The sequence below is a fragment of the Sitophilus oryzae genome, unplaced genomic scaffold (genome assembly GCF_002938485.1).
Source record: "Sitophilus oryzae breed Bouriz unplaced genomic scaffold, Soryzae_2.0 scaffold_165_pilon_pilon, whole genome shotgun sequence".
NCBI lineage: Eukaryota > Metazoa > Arthropoda > Insecta > Coleoptera > Curculionidae > Sitophilus > Sitophilus oryzae.
Genome location: NW_022146347.1, coordinates 457,856 through 482,155, shown reverse-complemented (window position 1 = coordinate 482,155; position 24,300 = coordinate 457,856). Strand labels below are relative to the sequence as shown.

The window sequence follows — 24,300 nt, the reverse complement described above, 5'->3', positions numbered from 1 at the left end:
TCCGAATATTTGTGTAAGTTTGGTTGCATACCCTCATTTTAAGAATTTTTAATATAAATTGTTTATGGCCAGTTTATATTTAACTATAAACTATAACAACAATCTTTATATAATTTTATAGCATATTTTTAAATTAGTACCATATACTATTTTCAGTATACAGTATATAGTATTTTATAATCCAAATTAAAGAAAATATTGACAGTAGCGTATCATTACGGTATGAATTTAGAAAAATAAAAACAAACAAAAATTTGATATCTGTCAAAAACTTACATTTAAATGGCTTTTTATATAATTTCTGGATTGCCAGACTGCATTCAATTTGCACATGCATGTTACGTTGCACAATATCTTCATGACCACTTGCCTAATTTTAAGTATAAAAAGAATTCTATTGCAAAATCGAAATGGCCAGTAAGAAAGTATCTTAGGTACTTGATTGAAAAATTTACTAATTTTTGCGTTTTAGGACTACGTTTTGGGTTTAAATAAGAAAAATAGATGGCATTTGGTAAACAGTCCTATTATTTGGAAAGAAATTAGCGATTGGGGAGGTAAACCTTATCTTATCGGAGGCATGGGACAATTTTGGGAATATTGTTATTGTTATTATGGCCTGGCAACGTCGATTGCAAAAGAAGATTTGGAAAAATTGGCTCGGGACAATTTAAAAGTAATGTATATTTTTAAGAATTAGTCATATTTAGTAATATTGCTGATCTCTGGTAATATCGTATTTTTACTCTCTTACATTTACCTGCATTTACTTCCCATCATAAATTATAAAACAAATAACTTCCTAGAACTAATAGATAAACTGTGATTTTGTTAATACTCAATTAGAAAATGTGTTAAGAATTTAGACAGAACTGTTTCATTTTTTCGTTTAAAAACTCTAAAGGTATTGAGCTATAAAAGTCCGGTAGGCATAGTAGCACAGATTATACAGATTATTTCTTTATTGTTTTTCGTGGTTCCATTTTTCGGAATTGGGCACTAGTTAGGTTACTAGTTTGCGCGCATAGCACGCCCACTTATGGCCTCTAAAAAGGCGGGTCCTCACTTGTCAGTTTCGCTGACGCAGTCTGACTGATTCGTTATCAATGAAAAATAAAAAACAACGATTGTATTCACACGTTTTATGTTTTGCTACATTCAGTATTCAGTTGGTCCAAACATTTTAACGTGATTTCGTAGACATGAAAATGGTTAGAACAAAATTAAAACCAGGTGTTCGCGAAGTTTGTTTACAATATTAGCAAATGAATTACAGAATATTCTAGTGAATCAGAAACGAATAAAACGTCGTAGGTGGTGGGTCAGGTCCTGGATATTGCGAAGAAATAAACGGGGTGCTAGTGAAACTATATTAAAAGATTTAATTAACTTTAACGTTGTAAACTTTTTTACGTTGTAAACTAAACAAATCATGAAAATTTAGTTCTCACGCTTCAGTTTCTATTCATTATTCGATAATGATCAGTCAAAAATGAAAAAAAGTAGAACTGGTTTTCACTTTAACTGAAAGTACGAATGTACTGATCATTTAACATGAAAATGTGTTCTGACGTTCATTATTTGTTCAGTATCACTGAATCAGTCACACTGCGTCAGCGAAACTGACAAGTGAGAACCCGCCTTAAAATTGTGCACAGCGCCTGAGGGTGCAGCCACACTATCCTAAAAACGGCGTATCGGCGTAACGGCGTAACGACCTTGAATCGATTTCCAGTAATTCTATTGGCTGAAATTTTTGACAGATGAATTTGACAGATAAAATTTCTGACAGATGAATGTTTCAGCCAATAGAATTACTGGAAATCTATTCAAGGTCATTACGCCGTTACGCCGATACGCCGTTTTTAGGATAGCGTGGCTGCACCCTGACCGGCACAGTTATTAGAGAGATATCGGAAAACCGAATAGCGTCATACGGTATTTACGCATACCTTATCATGGTTACAATATGCGCGAGTCAATTTTTAACGCAACACCCTCTAATAACGTTACCGCCTGACGTAATTTGCGGATCAATTACACCATGCGCTATTTCTAAATAACGTTTAAAAATTGCTTAAATGGGCATGTGCGGGTATTTGACAACCGGGGCCGGCCGGCGAGATCTTTTATTTTAGGTTATGTTTGAATTGTTTTGAACTATTACTTTAGTTTTATTAGGTAATTTGATATTTAAGTAGCTGGGATTAGTTTTAATTAAATAAATATGGCCCAAAATATGGATTCCGCCTCTTCCAATATTAAAGAACCTATAAAGAGGCTTAGGTTTACATCAGATGACGACTTAGCCCTTCTAAAAGAATTTGTTGCTTGTTGCCCTAAACCCACTGGCAGACGTTGAACAATAAAGCACTGGAAATAAGCACTTTCGCCCTTTAGTTTTAAAATACCTAGTAAACAAAACAATTTCAAAGTTTTAAATTCAAAGTTAGGTTAAGTTTAAATAGCGGACGCGACGCAAACAGAATTCTTTCCGATCCGATAACTATAAATGAAGAGAGTTAATACCACCTCACGTAAAGGAAATAACACCTGGCCTTATTAACGTCCATGCCCGCTATTCGGTTTAGCGATATCTCTCTATTACGCTGTTTATTGTTATTTTACGCGAGTTTATTTTTGCGCACAGGAAATTTTACTCGTTTGCACATCGTCATAAAAAACAATTTTCGTACCACGAATTAGGGATAAGATTTTTATCTGTATACATATAGTATACCTAATCTGTGCTATTAGTCTTGGATTAAGGCAAATTAATAAGATTGTGTTTATCTCATCAAGGAGACTGAAATCGACAAAATATGAAGAGACAACTATTAATCGGCATTAAATGACACAAGCATATACAGGGTATCCGGAAAGTTTACGGTAATACTGAAAGGGGTGATGGACCAATAACTCATAAGTATCCAGAAAAACATAATACGACCTTAGTAAAAAATCGATGGTTTTAGAGACACTGCCACTTGTTAAAATTTTACACCCCCGTTACAATTTTACATTTTATTTTTTAATTTTTTTTATTTTTCACAAAAAAACCGAACCGACAAAAACACCCGAAAAAAACAAACACCCGAAAATCTGTTCCAAGGGGACGATTTTAACAGATTTTATTAAAGTGGCCATATCTCGGAAACCATAAAGTACTAAATTTAAATAATATTTTCTTTGACATATGTATATTGTGACTGTGGAAAGAAATACACCTTGATAGGTTTGGCTTTTCTTTTTTAATTGTTATTAACTTCTTTTGTGACAATTTTATTTATAACACATCTTATCTTAATCATAAATTTCTTCTTGGGAGAGGTCATTACCCCCATTACCCCTCCCGTATATGCGCCCGTGCTTTCCGGACATACTGTATAACCACTAACTATACCAACAAGAAAAAAGTCAGTGGCGCACATTTTTTTTTAGAAAAATGTTTCAGTGATAACCCATATCCACGTCCCTGGTGAATTTGTCGACACTTTTTTAGCATTAAAATATATCGTACTTATTGTAACTTTCACCCTCAAATTTTAATTCGAATCGCAAAAAACACTTGTCAAAAGTCATTGCGGTGAAACAGGAAGTAACCGGAAACAACTGAATACGTCAATCAATCCTAATTTATGTCATATAGGTACTAAAATACCAAATTTCGTTTTTTATCTAAAAAAGTAAAAAAATATAGGGTAAGCCACTTTTGAGACACACCCGGTATATTGATATAATAAATAGGATATATATTGATATAGATAATATATAGATAAGAAAGGAATATCTTCATGAGGGGAGGAGAGGGGAGACACATGTTTTTTGAAACATCCTGTATATCACATGCCGTTATTTCAAAAACAAAAGCCTATAAATTGCTCATAATATTTCTTACTTACGAAATACTCTGCATAATCATAGTATTATCTTTTTTTCAGTACTTTAAAGCAGAAGAAGATGCTCAAATGCATCGCAAATTTGATACTGAAATATGCATTTTTGGAGCTCTCCACCCTTTGGTACCATTACTAATTGGAGAATTAGGAAACATAACGCAACTTCGAGAAAATAACGGTCTTCATTTAAAATTGTACGAAACGGGACTTTCAGAAAACTTAGATGTCAAATATCTGGAAAAATTGATAGAAAACTATGAGGCATGCGGTATAACTGACAAATCGTATGAAATAGAAATTGCCGGAGACGAAGAAGAAGCTATTATTTATACGGATTTATTAATATACCTTGAAAATGTTACAAAGTAAGAACTAAATTATTTAATATGCAGGGTCCTACAAATTCGAGGTACAAGCATTGGTATCTCTGAAACCGTAAGAGATACGAACATGGTTAAATCGGGGCAAATTTGCGCCTTGGAATGTTCACCAAGATTCCATCTTTTCCGTTTCAAAAATTTCAAGGATTGCAAGGATTGACGAGTTATTTGGAAAAAACGATTTTTTGAAAATCGATTTATTTTTTCCTGTCGTTACTTTTTAGAAAACCCAAAAACAAATTGCAAGACTACCCGATAGTATTTTTAGATTTTCAGATTAGCTGATCATTTGTGAGAGACATAGGCCAACTTAATTTTTTTAAATACGGACCTGCATTTTTTATTTCAGGAGTACAACGATATACCACACTTAATAGTTTTATTTCGTTTTGGGCACTTAAAAACAATTTATTTAAACTAATTTGAAGTCCGGCACTTTTTTAAATATTTTATCTATTCATCACAATGTATAATGGACAGCGAGGTTCTGTCGTCAAGGGATACTTTCCTTTGGGGGCATTACCTGACGTCATTTGTAAAAGTAAAATCTATACACCTCAACATTTACAACAAAAAGTGCAAAACGTACAGGTTGGGTCAAATTGGACGCTTTTAAACGGAAACACTCTTTTCTATAGGAGATAGACGAAAACTATGTCTGGAGCTCAATTTTTATCAAAAACATGATGGTGAAAACCGCACATTGATATCTGTTACCGTTTCGGAGTTACGGGGTGTTTTTCAAAATTGTACATTTTTGACAAATCGCTGTAACTTTTTTGCTATGGAAAATTTTGTATTTTTATGAAAACATTTTCAAAGCACCTTTTTACGTAGAATTTAATGGTTTACGTATATTTTTTTTTAAATTATTAATTTAAGAGTTATCAACTAAAAATTTGATTTCTTATATGGGACACCCTGTATATTTTTAATTCATTGAAAATACTTTAAAATTACCTTTCCAAAAATATAGCATACTTGATATTTTGCTCGATTCCTCTTCGAGATATAGAGTTTTTAAAAATTCGCCCACTTTGAATAAGTAGGCTTTGAACGGTGCCGCCTGTAATGCAAAAAAAATTCTAGCTGAGCAGCAATTAAAAAGAAAATAATATTTGCCATGAGAGATGCAGGATTTCCTAACAACTTAAACTATATTTAACAACATCAACACATTTAAACTATATCTAATAACAATAAAAATTAGTAGCAAACCGGGACATGAGATTTTGCTACAGGTGTTCGACATGTCAACCGACTTCTGTTATGGACAGACGGGACCGTTTATGAACATTTCTCGCGAAATTCATTAACTCAGTGGCGGTGAAATATACCCTCGCATAATTACTAAATACTTCTAATTTTTGTCTAGATTATACGGGCAAATTAAAAATAAGAATTTTTATTCTTCCGCAAAGATAAAAATCCACTAAGGATACCAGGCACTAAGTCCAACGGCTGGGATCTTGGTTAGCTATTCAATTATTTTCGAAATTGGCTGCAAAAATTTGCTGATAACTTCAACGTTCTGAGGCGGTGCCTCGTCTTGCTGGAATAATATGATGTTTTCGAGTTCCATAAGGGACAGATCATCAATAAGGGGTCCAAAGCCTACTAGCACATTCATATTAGTTAAAAGTGGCGAACTTATAAAAATTATGTATTTAGAAGGGGACAATATATAACAAGGAACAAAATAAAAAGTGTGTTATATTTTTGATGAGGTAATTTTAAGTTCTTTCCATTTAATTAAAAATATATAGGGTGCCCCAAATAAAAAATCAAGTTTTCTATTGATAACTCTTTTCAATTATTAATTTTTTTAAAAAATATACTTAAACCATTAAATTCTACGTAAAAAGGTGCTTTCGAAATGTTTTCATAAAAATACAAAATTTTCCATAGCAAAAAAGTTACAGCGATTTCTTAAAAATGCACATTTTTAACAAATAACCCCGTAACTCATAAACGTAACGAGATATCGATGTGCAGTTTTCACCATCATGTTTTTGATAAAAATTGAGCTCCAGACACCAATATCAATTTTCGTCTATCTCCTATAGAAAAGGGTGTTTTCCTTTAAAAGCGTCGAATTTAGCCCACCCTGTACATTTGGAAATATAAGATCAGTGAAAGGATATAAAATTGGATGAAAAATAAATTTGTGCATTAGGTGGAGCGGTAAATATTGGTAATTCTTTCGAACATTTAGAATATTAGAAACTAGTTTGTAGAATTTGATTTCTTTGATAATTACGATTGATATTATCACAAATATTATGCATTGAGATTTTAAATTTATAAATATAAATATCTCTATAAATCTCAATATCTGAAAATCTCAATATAAATCATATATTGAGATTTTAAATTTATAACAAAAAAAAGTGAAAAGAAAAAATAATATCTTTACAATGTTGACCTGGATATTATTTATTTGTTGGCTTGATTTTCCTTATTCTGTGATAATTAGCACCCATCAATATTATTACGATAAATATAATGAGGTTAAAAAATTATTCAAAATGATACATATATACATACTGCCAGAGGTGGATGGGAAAGTGGAAACCGGCCCGGGAAAAACATGCAACCGGCCCAAATCCACAAAAACAAAATGACCATAACGAAGAAACATATTTTATTTATTAATATATATGTAAGGGTGTTTTTCGCTCGTGCGAAGAAGCTCTTTAGCCTCCGCAGTTTTAAAAAAATATATTAAAGTGTTTTGATCCAAATTTTCGTAAAGACCAATATTGGGTCGGACATCTGAATTTTTACTACAAAATGGCTCAGTTTTACAGGGTTCTACTGCTTTATTTTCATTATCGATAACGATAATTTGATCTTCAATAGGCTACGATTTTGAGTCACGATTTTGAGAAACTTTAAGACTTCCTGATTCATTTAGTTCAGCTGACCCAATCCTCTGTGAAATACATTACTTTTAGCTTTTCGGGTATTTTAACTTTAACTTACTTTTTAACTTTAACTTACTTTATTTTACTTTTAACTTTTCGCTTTCTTACACATTGTAGAAAGAAATTTTCTCTTTTCTGCTACAGCAGCAGCCTTGTCGTGTATACGTGTTTTTAACTGAATGAAGCATTTTTTAGGTTATTATATAGTTCTTATCACGAAACTTTTCCTCTATACTTTTCTCCATTTGGCATCTTGTATGATAATGTCATTACTCAGACGAAAAAAACTTAGGTAGTACCTAGGCAGTGGATATAAATGTGTTCTGATGTAATGCTATGTTACAATCCATAATAAGAATTTGGATTTTCGAGACATATTAATATTTTATTATCTAATCTTTAAACCTTATTTAACTCTTCTCTGCTGTCTCAGTAATTTTTAGCAAATTCATTTCAGCAAAATTTTAAACAGCAATTTAGACTTGGTTTTTAGTTCTCACACTTGACTTTTAGTCCGTCCCCAATTCAAACCAAGCATAGATATGTTTTCTCCGTCAACCGCAGAGTTCGCGTCAAATTCGTCTACCTTTTTACAAAGGGGAGCTCGAAAAATATTGCACCGAGGCCCCCAGTTGTCAATCTACGCTACCGTATTCTTAGTACACATTTAGATCGAGACTATTTAAATTTACCTAATGCTATTCTTTCTTTTTTCTGCTGCCAGTCAGTCATATTTATTAGTTATTACAAAAGAATAGTGGAAAAAACTATACAGGGTGAGTCTTAAATAAGAGCAAATATTTTCAGGGGTGGTATATTTCGACCCCAACCTAACCTAACCTAACACGTTAAGGTTTTTTTTTGCAAAAAAAGATGTTAAAAAGCGATCATTTTTTATTTAAATTTTCCTGTATATTTTAGAAAACTTTTTAGAACTTCCTGTTCATCGCAAATTTTCCCACAGTATAGTTTCTTAATCTCTGATATTACGGCACTAAAAGAGATGCAAATACCGAAAAATTGAGGAATTTTTTTAAAAATAAATCTATTTTTTTTAATTTTCAAACTTTAATAACTCGATTGGACTTATTTGAAACTCAGTAAAGAGAATATATTATCTTTATTTTATTGAGATCTACCAGCCCTGAACATATTTACACTTATAGACTCACCTTGTATAATAAAAATTTTCAAACCGAACAAACAACAGATGATTATTAAAATTATACGTGTCCCAGAAAGGCATTTTACAATAGTTATTTTACAAATTGGTGTTTTTGTTTAAAAGCAACTGACGATTATATACTGATGCAAATTGATTAGTTAGTTATGGAGTCACTAAGGATCTTACGTCACTTTAGTTAGAAGATTAACCATTTAATTTTTGCTAATCCAATCTTTTTTTGAGCTCTGATCGGGACTGGCCCACCGGCCCACCGGGAATTTTCCCGTTTTCCCATATGGCCCATCCACCCCTGGATACTGCCATTACTCGCTGACGAGTATTTGACACGCATCATAAGGTCACGCAAGGCGTTTTCTTTCATGAGCTTTTCTGTGACTGAAAAGCCCGATACGTGATGTTATCTGTCTACCGCACTCAGGATATTCAAAAATCCCATTGCTTTGTTGCCTCTTTACTTTTTGGTTGTCGCTGTTAACTGAGTTTATAATTCTTCTCCATTCCGTTCTATTGTGAGCTGGTTCTTCCCACTCATTCTGCATATGTTAATCCCCCTTTTTTTTCCACAATAAGGGGCCGTCCTCTGCCGGAAACACTGCGACCTGTGAGGTCTATTGTGTTTGTCCCCTTTCTATATCTGCACCCATTCTCCTATCCCTGTGCCCTGCACTAACTTATGCAGGTCCTTGATAGGATGGGAGCATAGTTCCTCCGGTTCTAGCCTAGCTTTCCCAAATAAAAAGTGTCGCTTGCGATCCAGAGCCTCGCAGTGACATATTATGTGCTCCGCTGTTTCAGGATCTTTATCGCAGAGTCTGCAGCAAAGACTTCCTTGATACAGATTGAGCTTGTTCAGGTAACACTTGACAGCCATATGTCCTGTCAAGAGGCCTGTTGTAATCCGCAATTTATTCCTGCTAAGCATTAGCAGTTCTTTTGCGGTTTTGGAGCTAGGTCCTTGGATAAAAGCCTTGCTGTGCCTGTGCCCCTGTCTGTTTCTCCAGTGGACATTCTGCTTTTCCCTGATCCAGAGTTTTAATGCACTACGGGCCATACATTTGGGTGTAATCCCCTTTAAGTTTTCGTGGAAAATATCCTTGTACCTTTTGAGTTGTCTACCCGGCCTCCTCTTACCGTCTACAAGCTCACCGTTAAGTAGAGATTTTGGTATGCGGTTTTCTCGCATTCTGCATACGTGACCAGCGGGACTTTGTAATCTTAAGCGGGACTTTGTAATCATGACTTCAATACTCCCGCACTTAGCTTTTTCAAAGACCGATATGTTTGAAACATGAAGGAACCATTTGATACTTAAGAGTTGTTTAAGAGTTATTTAAGATGTCTCTGTTGCAACTTGTTTAATGCGTTCATATGTCGGCGGTACGGCACCCAGGTTTCGCTTCCATATAACATGGTGGGAATTATTATCGCTTGGTACACTGCAAGTTTCATGATTGTAGAAAACCCTGCCTTTTAATTTCCAGAATGCTCTTGAGTACCCAAGAGCATTCAAAATGATAACAAATTTTAAAACAGAAAACAAGAAAATATTTATTTTTAGATGTCTTGTTGGTATGTCAGAGATTTTAGTGTATTAAATATTCTATAGATATGTACATTTACCGTAATTTTCCTTATTTTAATTTTCAGATTAGATTGGGAATCTCAAGAGATATACTTAAATCGATGCAGGGACAGGATGGAAGATCTAGCTTACACCATCAACATAAAAGGCAAAAGGTCTCTCAGGATCATCTTTTGTAACGACGATCCAGTCTGTTTTCTGGCCACGCTTTTGGTAGAGTACTGTACCTCTATGAGTCCGGCAAATATCGTGGCTTTAACAGCAGACCGAGGCTTACCAGTTATAAGGGCAGTGTCAGAAATGACAGGCGTGCCGGTGTCAAAAATTGGAGCTCCACCCGTTTGGGGTTTTGTCGGATTTAACGAGTACATTGACGATGAAAATATTTTATTTAAAGCCAATGTGTATCGTCCTTATGCGAGGTAATTGTCTACAGTTCATACTAAATAAATTTTTAGTAACGTGATTAAGCTTAACCGGTACAGCGTTGTTCAATTTTATATATTTTCTTTTAAACAAAATATGTCAGGAAACAAAAATAAATTAATTATAAATATATAAACAGTTATTATTTACATCAACTTACTTACTTTTTCGTGTCCGGATTATATTATAGTTTATTAACCCAGTAATGGGGCTATACGTCCAATGCTTCCCGTTTAGCCAGCCATAGGTCATCGAGGGTACATCTGTGGGGGCACGCAGGACATTGAAGAAGATGTTCCATGTCCTGAAAGGCACCGCAGTCACATTTGTCGTCATTTCTGTCCAACAAACTCCATTTGATCAAATTGGATTTTACTGGGGCCACCCCAGTTCTGATTTGGTTGAGGTTCTCCAGGTTTTCCAGTCGCTAGAAACACCATTTGGTGGGTCCTCTCTAAGTGGGTAGTGGGAGGGAGAATATGCCTGCCCAGTGTGGTGTAGATCTTAGATTTACATCAAGAAAACTCACCTTCTTAACAACACTTAAGGGACATAAAGGGCCATTACTACCGCTTTCCGGTTCAAAATATTCTAATAAAGTTGCGATGAGTTTTTCACGGCTATTAAACTATCTTGTACACTTCGCGCTAAAAGAGGTTCTAAAAAGAACAATGTTTGACTGCCAGGTCTGCTAGTAAACATTTTTAAGCTTAAAGTATCACAATACTATTTATTTAAGAGTAATAACACAGAGATAAACCAAAACAGCTTCATCGACAAAGCACTCACAAACAACAAAATCACAAAAAATACAAACAACAAAAAATACACAATACAAATAATACAATTCAAAAAAATTTAAGTCTTTAAAATTACAAAAAGAATATACATGGACAATATTTTTCTCTTTTATATCAATCTTGCCAGCGCTGGTTATATCGGCAATTTTTTTTTCAGTAACAACACTGCGACTGTTAGGCCTATTGTGTTTATCTCATTTTTTATATCTGCACCCATTCTCCTATCCCTGTACCCTGCACCAACTTATGCAGGTCCTTCATAGGATGGGAATATAGTTCCTCCGGTTCTATTGTATTGTATTGTATTTGACTAAGAGTGGTACTCCACTAAGGCCGCGAGGGCCTATTGTGGCTCGGTTTCTACAAGCTCTTTAATAGAAAAAGAGCATTAAAGTTCACCCTCAAGACCCAGCCTTTTAATATAGGCCGTTATGTCCGAGGGTGATATGTCTTCTAGGTCTGATAGGTCTAACGTGGGTTTGCCAAACACCTCAAACCTGGTCCTGCCCCCAGCGGGGCAGGTACACATAACGTGCTTCATTGTTTCGTCATCTTCCATACAGAGTCGGCATTCGGCGTCTTCCACCAGTCCCATCCTCTGTAGGTGTGATCTCAGCCGGCAGTGGCCCGTGTATACTGCAGTAAGCGTACGCGCTCCGTTCCTACCAGCCTTTAGGAGTTCATCTGTTCTACGTTTGGATGGCCCTGCTAGGATTGTCTTGGCATGTTCCATTCCGGGACTGTCATACCAGTCCCGAAACGTCGCACCCCTAACCCATTCACAGAGCCTGTCTCTTGCGAGATTTTTTGGTACGCTAAGTGTCGGTTCTGGGCCCATGAATGGCGAGCCTGCACCAGTTTTGGCGAGGGAATCAGTACGTTCATTTCTCTATAGGCCGACATGTCCCGGTATCCATATTAGCGACACTTTGTTTCCATCTCCTAATATATTGAGTTGTAGTAGTTTCTTACAACGAAGAATTGTCCTGGACGTGCTTTTCGTTGCCTCAAGTGCTTTCAACGCGGCTTGAGTATCCGAAAATATGCTTATTGCTTTCCCGGTGTATTGCTGTTCTACCAGCAGTTGCACACAGGTTTCAATCGCATATAGCTCAGCTTGGAAAATTGTGGTGTGTTTTCCAAGACTGTGGTAGATTTCACTCTTTGGACTGTTGCAGTAAATTCCTGCGCCAGATCCTTTATCGTTTTTGGATCCGTCCGTGTACCAACATATTTCCGCAAGTAATAAGCCGTTTCTCGGCTTATCCCATTCGTCCTTATTCGGAAACAGGACTTTGTAGGTGCGCGTCAAGAGTTTGCTTGGTGGTGTGAGATCCGAGACCATTCCCAGAATCTCATCCGATTGTAGTTCGTCTACTAGTTGGTTTTGTATGAACACGATTGTTCCTTGGCTCCCTCGTGCCATATTTAGAAACCTATATGTAGCCCATCTCGCCTCTCTCTCCAAAAGAATTTGAATAGAGGAGGTAAGTCGAGTAGGGTTTCCATAGCTTTTGACGTCCTCCGGTTCTAGCCTAGTTTTCCAAAATAAAATGTATCGCTTGCGATCCAGAGCCTCACAGTGACATATTATGTGCTCCGCTGTTTCAGATGTTAACCACGAGGTTTTGTAAAAGCTAGTCGGTGCCCCTGGTTTTAATTATCAATGTGTAAATGTTGAACGGTCGAAAACCGATTGTTTTATTTGATGGGTAGTTGGCCCTATTTACATTTGTTGAACATTTTATATCAATTTAGTTTTCAATATGAAAATTTATTTGTAGAGCTCTGACATCACCCGAGGGATCTACATTACCTCAAGGAATAGTGTATCAAGAATTACGACTTATGTCGTATTTACTTCCCGATATGCATAATACTATTATAGAAACGGTAAAAGAACGAAATGTAGGTAACTAATCAAATTAATATATCTTTACAACAGGGAATATACAGGGTGGTCCGAATTGTATTTGGGAAACTTCGACTGCATACTCGGCACATAAAAATAAGTAAAAAAGTCCGTATAAATATTTGTCCTAAAATGCATCGAAATCTAATTTCTCATGTCAAAAAACACCCAAACACTATAATTTTCATTAAATATCGATGTTAGTTCAGAACTTTGAATAAGAAGACTAAGGAAGGAGCATATCAAAAATTTTAGGTCCACCGCGATGAGCCTCAAATATTGCCGACTTAAATTCCGGTTTATCAGTGCCGTTCTAATTTTATTTAAAAAATGTAAAACTATGATGTAGGGTAGACGTGGAGTAGACTCAATAATTTTTTTTATTTTACGTTGTGAATAAATGTTGGTAGTTATTAACTACTTTGTTATAAAAATATAAAATTCTAATAAAAATAAATAAGTTTTAATAATTATTTATTAGACAGTTAAAGCAAGGCTCAATACGTATACGTATCTCTCGACACGTAACGCAGAAACCTACGTTACGTCTGCCGTTGCGTTGTCGTGTAAACAAGAGTTAAAGCAAGTATTTTGACGTACGTAACGCAAATGGTACATTTGTAATTCTAAATTATTTTGTGAAACAATTTATTTAATTTTAAAACTTAAAATGGATGTCTATTATTTCATTGATTCCGCATCAAATTTATAAAAGTTGGAAAAATGAAGAAAATTATAAATGGAAATTATTTTATTACAGAAAGTAGTCCTTACAACTTAAAATGCTCTTAGTAATAAAAAAACAGACACAGTTTTATGATTATTTATTAGATTCCATCTTTTAGAATCCTCATATGGATTTTGGCTAAGAACTAACATTTAATTAAATAGATCCCAAAATGAGTTTATTATGATACTTAATATTTTCATACTAATTTATTGTAATAAAATAGGCCCAGTTTTGTTACACTGGCCCCAAAATTTATGAAATATCTTAATTACTAGCCAGTTGTGGAAACGAGTTGTTTGTGAATTTGTACGTTCGGCATCATTCGGGTGAAAATCGAAACTCCTTCGGCTCGATACGTTTGCGTTTTGTACGTACGTAAAGGCACGTAAAGATACGTATCACGTATCCGTAAACGCAAGTGAATTTCTCTCTGCGCAAGCGTACATGTCAAACGATACGTTTACGTCTACGTCTTTGGCCGTGCTTTAACTGTCTATTAACACAAACATCCGATACGCTACTGAACCAGGTAAGTCAAAGTGACGTATCTAAATTCTTTGACAACTAATCTTTGACAAGTAGTAAATAAAAGCAATAATGCAAGAAAAAATATACAATTAGTTAATTTAAGTGAATTTCATAAATGATCGGTTTACTACACGTATGTATATTATATAGTCACTTACTAGCGAAAAGTTCCATTAGTTCACTCGATTTTTGCCGAGATCCACCGCACGCTACACAACCAACTATTTTAGAGTCTTTTTCGATAAATCGCGATAGTGTCACTGTTAATTTAAGTTCTGCCACACAATTTCCATCTAGAATTACTACCTTTATACAACTATCAGTAGTAAAATAAATAATAAATAACATAAAATAAGCTCCGTAAAGACTGACAAATCCACAAAATTTCAAATCAAATTCAAATGTGTCAAATGAATCGTCAAACAGACCTGTCAAGGATCCCCACCCTAGAGTGCTTTTTCGGCCCACCATGCATGAATACATGGATAGCATTATGCTCCTTCCTAAAAGTTCAGATATTATCTGGAAAAAATCGAAATAAAATTGAAATTTCTACACCTATATCCGAAGCCTAGCGTTTTAAGACACTAATTTAAACGAATTTTTTTACTTATTTTTATCTGTAGAATAAGTTTCCCTATTTGAACTCGGACTACCCTGTATTACGTTTCATTCAAACTTGTAGAAAAATGTTGAGAAAAATTTGCCGCATCAACCGTGCTTTGTTAAACTAACTTCATTGATGAGTTTCCTAAAAATATGGTACAGTAAGGAAATAACTGATGAAATTGTTTCCTTAGGAATATGTTCTAATGGTAAGAAAGTATTAGTTTTTAGACGAGCTAATTAGTCAGTTATAGTATTTCCTTTTAATAAAAAGATTAAAGAAGGAGTATATTAAAAAATTTAGCGCGATGGGGACCAAAAATGGCCGACTTAAATTCCGGTTTATAAGAGTTCCGTTCTAATTTTATTCAAAACGTGTAAAAATATGATTTAAGACTCAATAATTTCTTATTGTTCCTGTTTTACGTTAGTAAATTTAAAGTTAACTTCTCTGTTTTGCTAATTGGGCTAATCTGGACAGGGCCTGCTTTGTAACGTGGAATCAGAATCGCGGTCGTCGGCCATATCATGGTCAATGGCCTACCTACTTAACTAGTGTCTAAATCGACTCTTGAACCGGCGCGGCGTAAATGAGCAGTGTGTGTCAATAGATTTTACACTCTTGCCATGGAACAACAGCACGACAGAGTTTCCAGATGGTCAGCCGTCCATCCACTAGTAGCGCCTGACGTCGCTTAACTTCGGTGATCTAACGGGAACCGGTGTTTTGATGTAGCTGGGTCGTTGCCTCTGATGTTGTCAATAAATCTTGGTAGTTATTTAAATTGTTATAAAAATATATAATTCTAATAAAAATAGATAAAAAGTTATAATAATTATTTAATACCACTAACTAGGGAATGCAATCCCGCACCAAAATCTCAATCCGCAAACCTGCGGGATTAAAGCAATCAATCCCGCGGATCCGCAAAATCGCGAGACTGTAAACAATAGTCATACATTTGGTCCTAAATGGTACAAAAGACATTGTACATTTTGCATAGGCCCATAATATATTGATATAGCGTGTATCTTAAACTAGCTGTACAGAAATTTGGACCGATGTATACAGAGTGTTTAAAAAATATATTTAATATTAAATAAACTTAAATTTTATTTTAATTTATCTACTTATTTCATAAATATATAATAATAGCTCCCGTATATAGCGTTTGACGCCTTGGGAGTAGCAAGGTACAGCTTGCCATACTAGAGCCGTTCGGTATACAAGGAAGGTAATGTGGGTAGCACTACGCTTCAACCGCCTATTATTACCTCAGGATTGTGAATCCCAAGTACTCATTTAAGGCTGAGTCGACCTAGGTACCCAAACTATTTTTATTTTAATAAAAATAGTCGGCCGCTGAAATGCCGGGTGTGGGATTCGAACCCACTACCTTGAGACTGGTAGACGAGAGCCGGTACCTCTACGCCACCGGGCACCTATTACCACCTATATTTTATAAATAAAAATATTATTCTTATGTTGAAGTTTTTTTTGAAACTGTGTTAGTTATCTGCTTTTAGATACATTCTATATGAATAATTTTTTGGCATATGCAGAATGTACAAAGCTTTTTATACCCTTTAGGACCATATGTATGACTAAAATGCATATTTTCCGAAAAAAAGTCGTATTTTCCTTAAAACAAAAAAAAAATAAAAAACCGATCAAATTGTTTTTTTCTAATTTCAATACAGATTAGTCGTACTTGGTAAAAATTTCGATTTTTTAAAAATTGTAAATTTGCGGTGAAAAAGATTCTTGACCAAATTTTCACACTCTTATAAAACACCCTGTATACGAGAATTCACTAAATATATTTTCGAAAACCACATAGCGTCTTAATCACAATAGATGCATCTAAAACCTGGTCCAAACCGCATCCAAAAATCTTTTTTAGTTGTTTGTCCCGATAATTATGTCCGGCTGTTTATTTGACGAAATTGTCCACAAGTACTAGTTAAACGCTTTTCTTCACTTCACATACGCCAGAAAGAAATCTAACAACTAACGTGTTTGTTTCGCTTATTTTTAATGGCTATGTCGTAAGGGGAACCCCCCGGGTTCCGAGCGTCGGCGCATCGGCCCGGAACGTAGCGGTTTGATCTTGATTGAGATCGATTCGGTTATCCAGTAGTAATGTGCCGATCACAGACCAAAAACATTTAGATTGGCAACTCTCGTCATTTATCGAGGACGCGTTTTACAGCGCTCGGTGACTTGAAGACGTACTAAATCTTCATTTTTCCCGCCAGGTCCTGGGAATTTAAAATTTGAAATTGAATTGCATTATTGTTTTTTTACCAAACGTGAAAGAATTAATACTGTGTTTTTAGTATTCTGTAAAATATAACTTTTATTTTACAGAAAACTAAAAAAAAACAGTATTAATTCTTTCACGTTTAGAAAAAAGCAATATGTATATAATATTTCTAATAAGACTGATACGGAACAATAATACAAAAACCAACATGAAACACAAAAATTTTATTAAAAATCATCAAATAATACTATAATATTATCCATTCAACATTTGAATAAAAAATAATTCGTTATATAGATTAGTACCTTACGTTATATACATACACATTATACAAACATTTTACATTATAATATAAACAATATTTATCAACAAAAGCAATAAAAACATTAAACTTTATAAAGGGACTTGTTTAATTTTATTTAAGACTTTTCTGTTTTACTTTATTTTTTTTTAAATACTTCAAATGCAAGTTTTTTTAGAGGATCTCTTGGACTTGCATAACCCTAAAAAAATACTACATATACGAATTTTTTAATGGGTCAAAAACATAAGTACACTTACCTCTCTATCCATTGGCATACTATGTAAAATCGACGATCTACTAGAGGATTTACGGCCCAACACACAGCAATATAACACCATTTTTAAAAAGTCAAAACAATAACACTTCGTAACAATTACAAAAATTTAGATCGAGCCACGAACAAGCTCAAAGGACGACGGGGATCGGGGATAGACTGAAGTATTTTAAAATTCAGCCGGTCGCCCCTCTTTTGAGCAGTACCAATCATAAAACAGAAAAATTCTTATTGGCTGTCGCTTTCTCCCGCCAGGCGACACTAGCGCACGGCCTCTTGAAGTCGTACTAATTTCGTGGTTTGACGTTTCGCGGAGAGTGCGCAGGGCCTGGTGTCGATCCCGCAGATCCTGCACGGTAAATCCCACAACTTTGATCCCGCGGAATCTTAGAGGGATCCCGCATTTGCGGGATCCATCATTTGCGGGATTGCATTCCCTACCACTAACATCCGATACGCTACTGAAGCAGGTTAGTCAAATTGACGTATTTAGATTCTTTCACATCTAATTTTTAATAAATTTACACCTATGCATATTGTATGGTCACTTAGAGTAAACGCCACGATTGTTTGGGGGTGATTCATCGCTTGATGAAGTTAGAATCGACACGCGCGCTATCATTTTTACATTAAAAACGTAAATTTTTACCGCAGACGTAGGTTTTTTAAAAATAGTAGGAGACCGGGCTTTAGCCCGGTCTAATCATCTGCCTGCGCTCCTCCTACTTATTCTAAAATGTTAGCGTGATTGACAAAGACGATACTATATCGCGTTTCTTTGATTGATTCGTTTTTGTGCGTCAGTCCATTGGTGTGCTTGCAGTGCGACCAATGAGGGCCCGCCATCGAATAACCGGAAACGGAAATGAAAGTTTAGCCATCATGTCCTTATCATGTCAACCTGTCAATTGAAAAATTAGTTCTCCAGACGACAACGAAGGCTTTCGGTGGCGTATCGTGTTTCCACGATTTAATACAGAGTTGACACTTCTTTCTAGTTAATTATTTTATGAGTTCACATGGTAGCGACCGATGAATCACTCTATTTTAGTCTTTTTTGATAAATCGCAATAGTGTCACTGTTAATTTAAGTTCCGCCACAATTTATTTCTAGATTTACTACCTCTAAACAACTACCAGTTGTAACATAAATAATAAATAACATAAAATAAGATCAGTAAAAACAGACAAATCCACAAAATTTCAAATCAAATTTAAATATGTCAAATGAATCGTCAAAAAGAACTGTCAAGGATCCCCATCCTAGATTCCCATCTCCGTCTACTATGCATGAATACATGGATAGCATTTTACTCCTTTCTTAATCTTTTTATTCAAAGTTTTAATTCAAAGGTACCGTATGATTGAAAAAAACTACCTTAAGTTTGGTTTGAAATGACGATCGATGACGTTCCTCGTATAGTTTGACATGTAAAATGACAGCAATTATTTCCACGCCAGCTCTAATGCCGTTTTTTTTCGATCGTATTGTATATAATTTTTCCTGTCAATTCTTGGACAGAGTCTGTTGAAATCGTCCCATTTCTCGATGGATGGACCTTATTCCGTTAATTATCTACAGCATATTTGAATGTCAGTGTTTCAAGGGGTGGTATATCTGGACAAATTTAACAGTTTATATTTTTGGCATTTAACAAAACATATATCTGACCGTTTGCGACTGATTTACAGGCGTCAAACAGAGAAATTTGTTATTTCCTGAAACGCCTAGCCCAGGCATGTTTTGACGGGAAACAGCGTAACACTTTAATTGGTACATCGTTTGACAGTCATTCGCTGAAATGGCGGAATATTTCAGTGAAACGCTGTAATTAACTAAATTGTTTAAGTTACCCTGTTATCCGGTATTAGGACGGGACAATTGAACTTGAAGACAGTGTTGCTTGTTAGTGCACCAAATTGAGGTATATTCTGTAATTTCGATAGTCAAGATAAAAAATACATCGAAAGGCTTCTAGTTATCAGCATATTTGTAGCAGAAAATTGGATATAAGTATTGTGGAATTGAACATATAGGTAGTAGCGTACAGGTTCAATTTAATACCGGGTCGGTATTTCTGGTCTTAGGAACCGATTTTTGTGTGTACGAAGAGTACGGCCAATACGCTCAGTACAATAAGATGTACTGAATAAAGATAGAAGAGCAAGCATTTTTCTAATAGCATGAAATCTAGCGTCTCATTAAGCGGTAATGTAATAAATACTACGCATTTTTCTCTCTCCGACTTACTAGATCACCATAGAGATTCACTCCTAGACATGTATATATCGACCAAGACTTTGATGGCTGATAAGGTAGAATCCAAAAAGAAGTAATTAACTGCAATAACAACAAAATACGCTGTTTGCCGGTAATACGTGAAACGACTAGGCATTTCAGGGAACGATGGATTTCCGTGTATAACGCCGAGAGATACAGCGTCCAAAGTAGCATCTATCTGACTTCGTTAATGTGTTAGTATATCCAAAAAGTAAACTTAGTGTATTTGTAACCTTGTTCTCTAAGGGTACAAATATAGTGGGGTATCTCGATGCGCTGCTCGCCGCGATGCATCCTACGCGCACGTTTTAAGCACTGTTTTAAAACGGCGAGTAAGTGCGCGTAGGATATACGCATAAGTGCGCACCCGGTATACAGGGTGAGTCGTAAATAAGTGCAAAGATTTGCAAGGCTGGTAGATCTCGATAAAAGAAACAATTTTACCGTTTTTCAAATTTGTTCAAAATAACTGAGATATTTTAATTTAACGAACTAAATCTGACCTGAAGCGACGTCAGACCTTGTGCAAATTTTAAGTCCTATTAAAAGCGACGTCGTTGGATCTGAGTCGGTAAATCTAACGATCTGTCGACGTACAAAATAACAACGTACCATTTTTATTAATTTCCCAACGTCATACATTACATATACTTGAACTAGCCCGACGTCTACCCGTTGTCCGAATAGGATATGTCTCACTGATAATCTCTAAAGTAACGTCCAATTATATTTTGTTGTATCTTATGTTCATATTTATAACCTAATTTACGTATCTCTATTTACGTCCGTAAATACAACCCATTTAGTAGAATTTGCGGCCTAATGAACATCATGAACATAACCTAATAAAAAGTTTTTGTAAACAAACTTAATTTATTTTATTATGCATAAAAAAACACTAAAAAGGCATTTAGACATTCATCCACATTTTACAAAAAGAGGTCGAGGCTTTTGCAAAATAATAATAGTAGTTGTGATGTCTTGCCTCCACCCACGAATGCTTTTTATATGGAAGAGATGTTGCATTACACTGGTGCATCTTAATTTTTTTTAGCTTAGGAAACCAGCAGACCCCATCCTCCTCCCACATGTGAGGTGCTGGTTCCAATTCTTTTAAATTTTGTATATATACTATCTTAAAAAAGTGGCTGCCCATTTTTTTAAGGAGAAAACAAAAACTAAAATATAATTGCACAAATCCACAAATCACTGATACGCAAAGTGAGGTTACGCCTACGAAATCGTTGAACCGTCAAACGTCAAACATTTTTTGACAACAAACAATTGACCTATCATAGGTCGCGTTCATCAGGACGTAGCGCTACCGCAGCGATCACTAATTTTCTGCTGAACGCGCCGATTAGTTGTGAGCGCTCTGGGATCAGTCGCCATTTTTTTCATCAGATTTAAAATACGCTACGCTACCGATGCATGATGGATTAAACGTCACATACGCCAAATGTCACAAAATGTTTTTGGAAAACGGAAACAAAGCATTTTGTTTATTGTTCTCGGTTGACTAATCCCCTCGATTTGTGCCAAAAATGGGTGAAAACAATTTAATATGCATTACTTATGATTTTGATCTAAAAGCACGTTCAGCAGGACAACCAATCGATGGTACATCGCTCACTGATCAACTTGTCCTGATGAACGCGACCATAGACCAATAACAGACAACATCGGGAATCGTTTACCAGGAATACGAAAAATTATATGCTCTGCGGCAGACGACGGATGCTCCTACTGTACGTCTGTCCGTTCTATAGCTACGGGGTATCCGTGGGAGGGGAAACGATATTCTCTCCATGTTTTTCGTAAAAAATTTGACGACGCGTCCCATCAATAAAAATTCGACAAATTTGCAAGTAGCCAATAAAATGAGTGGGCGGAGCGATTTGCGGTGACGTACTCGTCAAGTCGACGTATAAAATATATTGTTGTTTATTTAAATGTTTTTTGTCCGCATTCTTTTCATAGACACAGATCCAGCAGACGAACTGTACGTATGCCGGCCGATCGCAAATTTTACGTGGTGTACGTTGGAATTATATACGTCATAATATGATTGCCGGTCGTCCGGTTTGATGACTTCGGTCGTGTGAAACGACTAATGTTGGAGACCCGGTCGGAATTGGTATATTGGTAGTTCATATTAAGTCGGACACAGAAATCCGCCATTCTTAACAAGTATCCGATTGTCAGCCATTTTAAAATCGTTTTTTGTTTTTAAAATTTATATTCACATTCCGATTTCAAGTGGAATAATATTGATAAGGTTGAGTTTGGGGGGAACCACAGCACAGTTTTATGATTAAACCAGCTAAAAAATAAAAAAAAATATTTTGCGAGTTACTTTTTTATAGATATTTTAATTTCACAAATCTACCTAATTTTGAAGGCGCTCGTTGTTATCCGGAGTATTTTAATCAGATATATCAAAAAAGTGACTTCCATTGACAAAACTGATGTCTGGATTATTGATTCAGAATTATTATAATATGAAATTAGGTAGGTACTTTATAGTTATATTCGAGGAGTGATTATGAATCCATTTGTAATTAGGTAGTTTGGTTAGGTTTTTATGTATTCTTGGTAGCGAATTTGAAACCAAACGTAACGTAAGTGCTTAGCGACGACTTTTAAGTAATTGAAATCCAACGTAATATGACGTTGGTAATTGGTAGAATTACATGCCCTATTAAGTCAGTTTTCCCCATTTAGGTGCAAATAAGGGTCGTCAGGCGGTCGAACCGACGCGCGACGTTGGTATCCGACGTCGGGTTTATTGAACGCGACGTATACCCGACGTTAGAAACGTCCAAATGCTACTTGGGGTCATAGATCGTCAAAGGAACACCTTGTGTTATATTTTTTTCACCACTTTACTCTATTAAATAAAATATAATATTATAGGTTCTTATGAAATAACCCCTGGTATAGTTTTCTCTCAACCTGCAATTCAAGACAAGAAACGCAGATGGATTCCTTTTCAGAATTTCTCTTTGATGAATTCTGACACGGTAATTGAGATCAAGCAGTTGCTGAAGGGTGCTACTGATATTTTAGAAAAAATAGATTATGTATCACATGTGGGTGAATGTGAATCGCAAGGTACGGTTGATTGAATTTCAAAATGAAAAGTATATATCACTTATTTTTAAAGTTAATTTACTAAATGTATTTTTATACTTATTTATTATAAGGTATATTTTATTATTTGACCTGTGATATTTATTCCTCTGTAAAAAAAAACAGTCTCAAATTTTTTGGCTGCGAGGTTCGAGCGTTGCATCCTAGGGCCCATATTCTTGGCCACTCCATATACTGTAAAAAATATGTATTTAAAAGGTTTGCCGAATTGGCAGAAATAATACAAAATTAAATCTTTACAGATATGTTTTATTTAAGTACATTAGTCACAATTATTCTTCGTAAATATGTACAAGGATTGCAATTTTATTCTATAGAATGAATTACAATTATTCTAATTCTAAACATTTGATGTTTAGCATAAATATATTTATATCGTCTTTCTTCTTAATATACTCGTACCTACATAGATATAATTTTTGTTGTAATATTTAAATTTGTTGAGATCATCTTCGTTCACGAAAAATGGAGTAAAATCATTATCACCATAATTGAAAAATGAATTCATTTTATTTGATTGAAACTCACTAAAATTTAGTTGGCAATTAGCCTGTCAAAATTAAAAACTATAATACAAAGTTAAGATTTATTTCTATATGGTAATCTACCAAAGTAAATGTATATTACAAGTACTCTTTTTGTCTTTTTACATAATAAATATGGAATAATTTCATTCTTCTTTTGCAAAACATTAAATATTACAAAACTATACAGGGTCCGGCAAATTAAATTATTTTCACTCAGAATTTTTTTTGTAATGGATCTGTGTAACTATATTTAGTATATAGTATATATTCTGTCTAAATTGTAAAAAGAAGTAAAACTGATATTTTTATGTTGTAATAGAATCGGTAAATTAAATAATCTGATTTAATGTATGGATAAATTGTAGCGCGTATTCTAAAAGTGTTATTATGGACCAAGCCGGCTTTGACTTTGACAGATAAAAGAAAACTTTTTGATCAAATTGTGTATAATAATATGTAATTTTGTGATACCGGTTTTGGGTTTATCAATATAAATATAATTTAATTTGCCTAGATTA

General features: G+C 34.9%; 1 protein-coding gene across 1 annotated transcript; it reads left to right on the top strand.

Moving 5' to 3' along the window:
• Nucleotides 1–243: 243 nt before the first annotated feature.
• On the top strand, nt 244–23,312 carry LOC115880873 (putative malate dehydrogenase 1B). The gene is made up of 7 exons (XM_030898196.1): nt 244–417; nt 473–676; nt 3,942–4,264; nt 10,040–10,396; nt 12,985–13,108; nt 15,056–15,185; nt 23,019–23,312. Exons 1-7 carry the CDS (start codon nt 283–285, stop codon nt 23,228–23,230), a joined length of 1,485 nt encoding a protein of 494 aa, XP_030754056.1. The 5' UTR covers nt 244–282; the 3' UTR covers nt 23,231–23,312.
• The last annotated feature ends 988 nt before the right edge of the window (nt 23,313–24,300 follow it).

Bases quoted from the DNA above. Each gene is read 5' to 3' on its own strand.
- LOC115880873 (XM_030898196.1), top strand. From the start codon at position 283: ATGGCTTTTTATATAATTTCTGGATTGCCAGACTGCATTCAATTTGCA. The intron at 677-3,941 runs GTAATGTATATT...TCTTTTTTTCAG, and splicing joins TGGCTCGGGACAATTTAAAA to TACTTTAAAGCAGAAGAAGA. The intron at 13,109-15,055 runs GTAGGTAACTAA...TCAAACTTGTAG, and splicing joins AAACGGTAAAAGAACGAAAT to AAAAATGTTGAGAAAAATTT.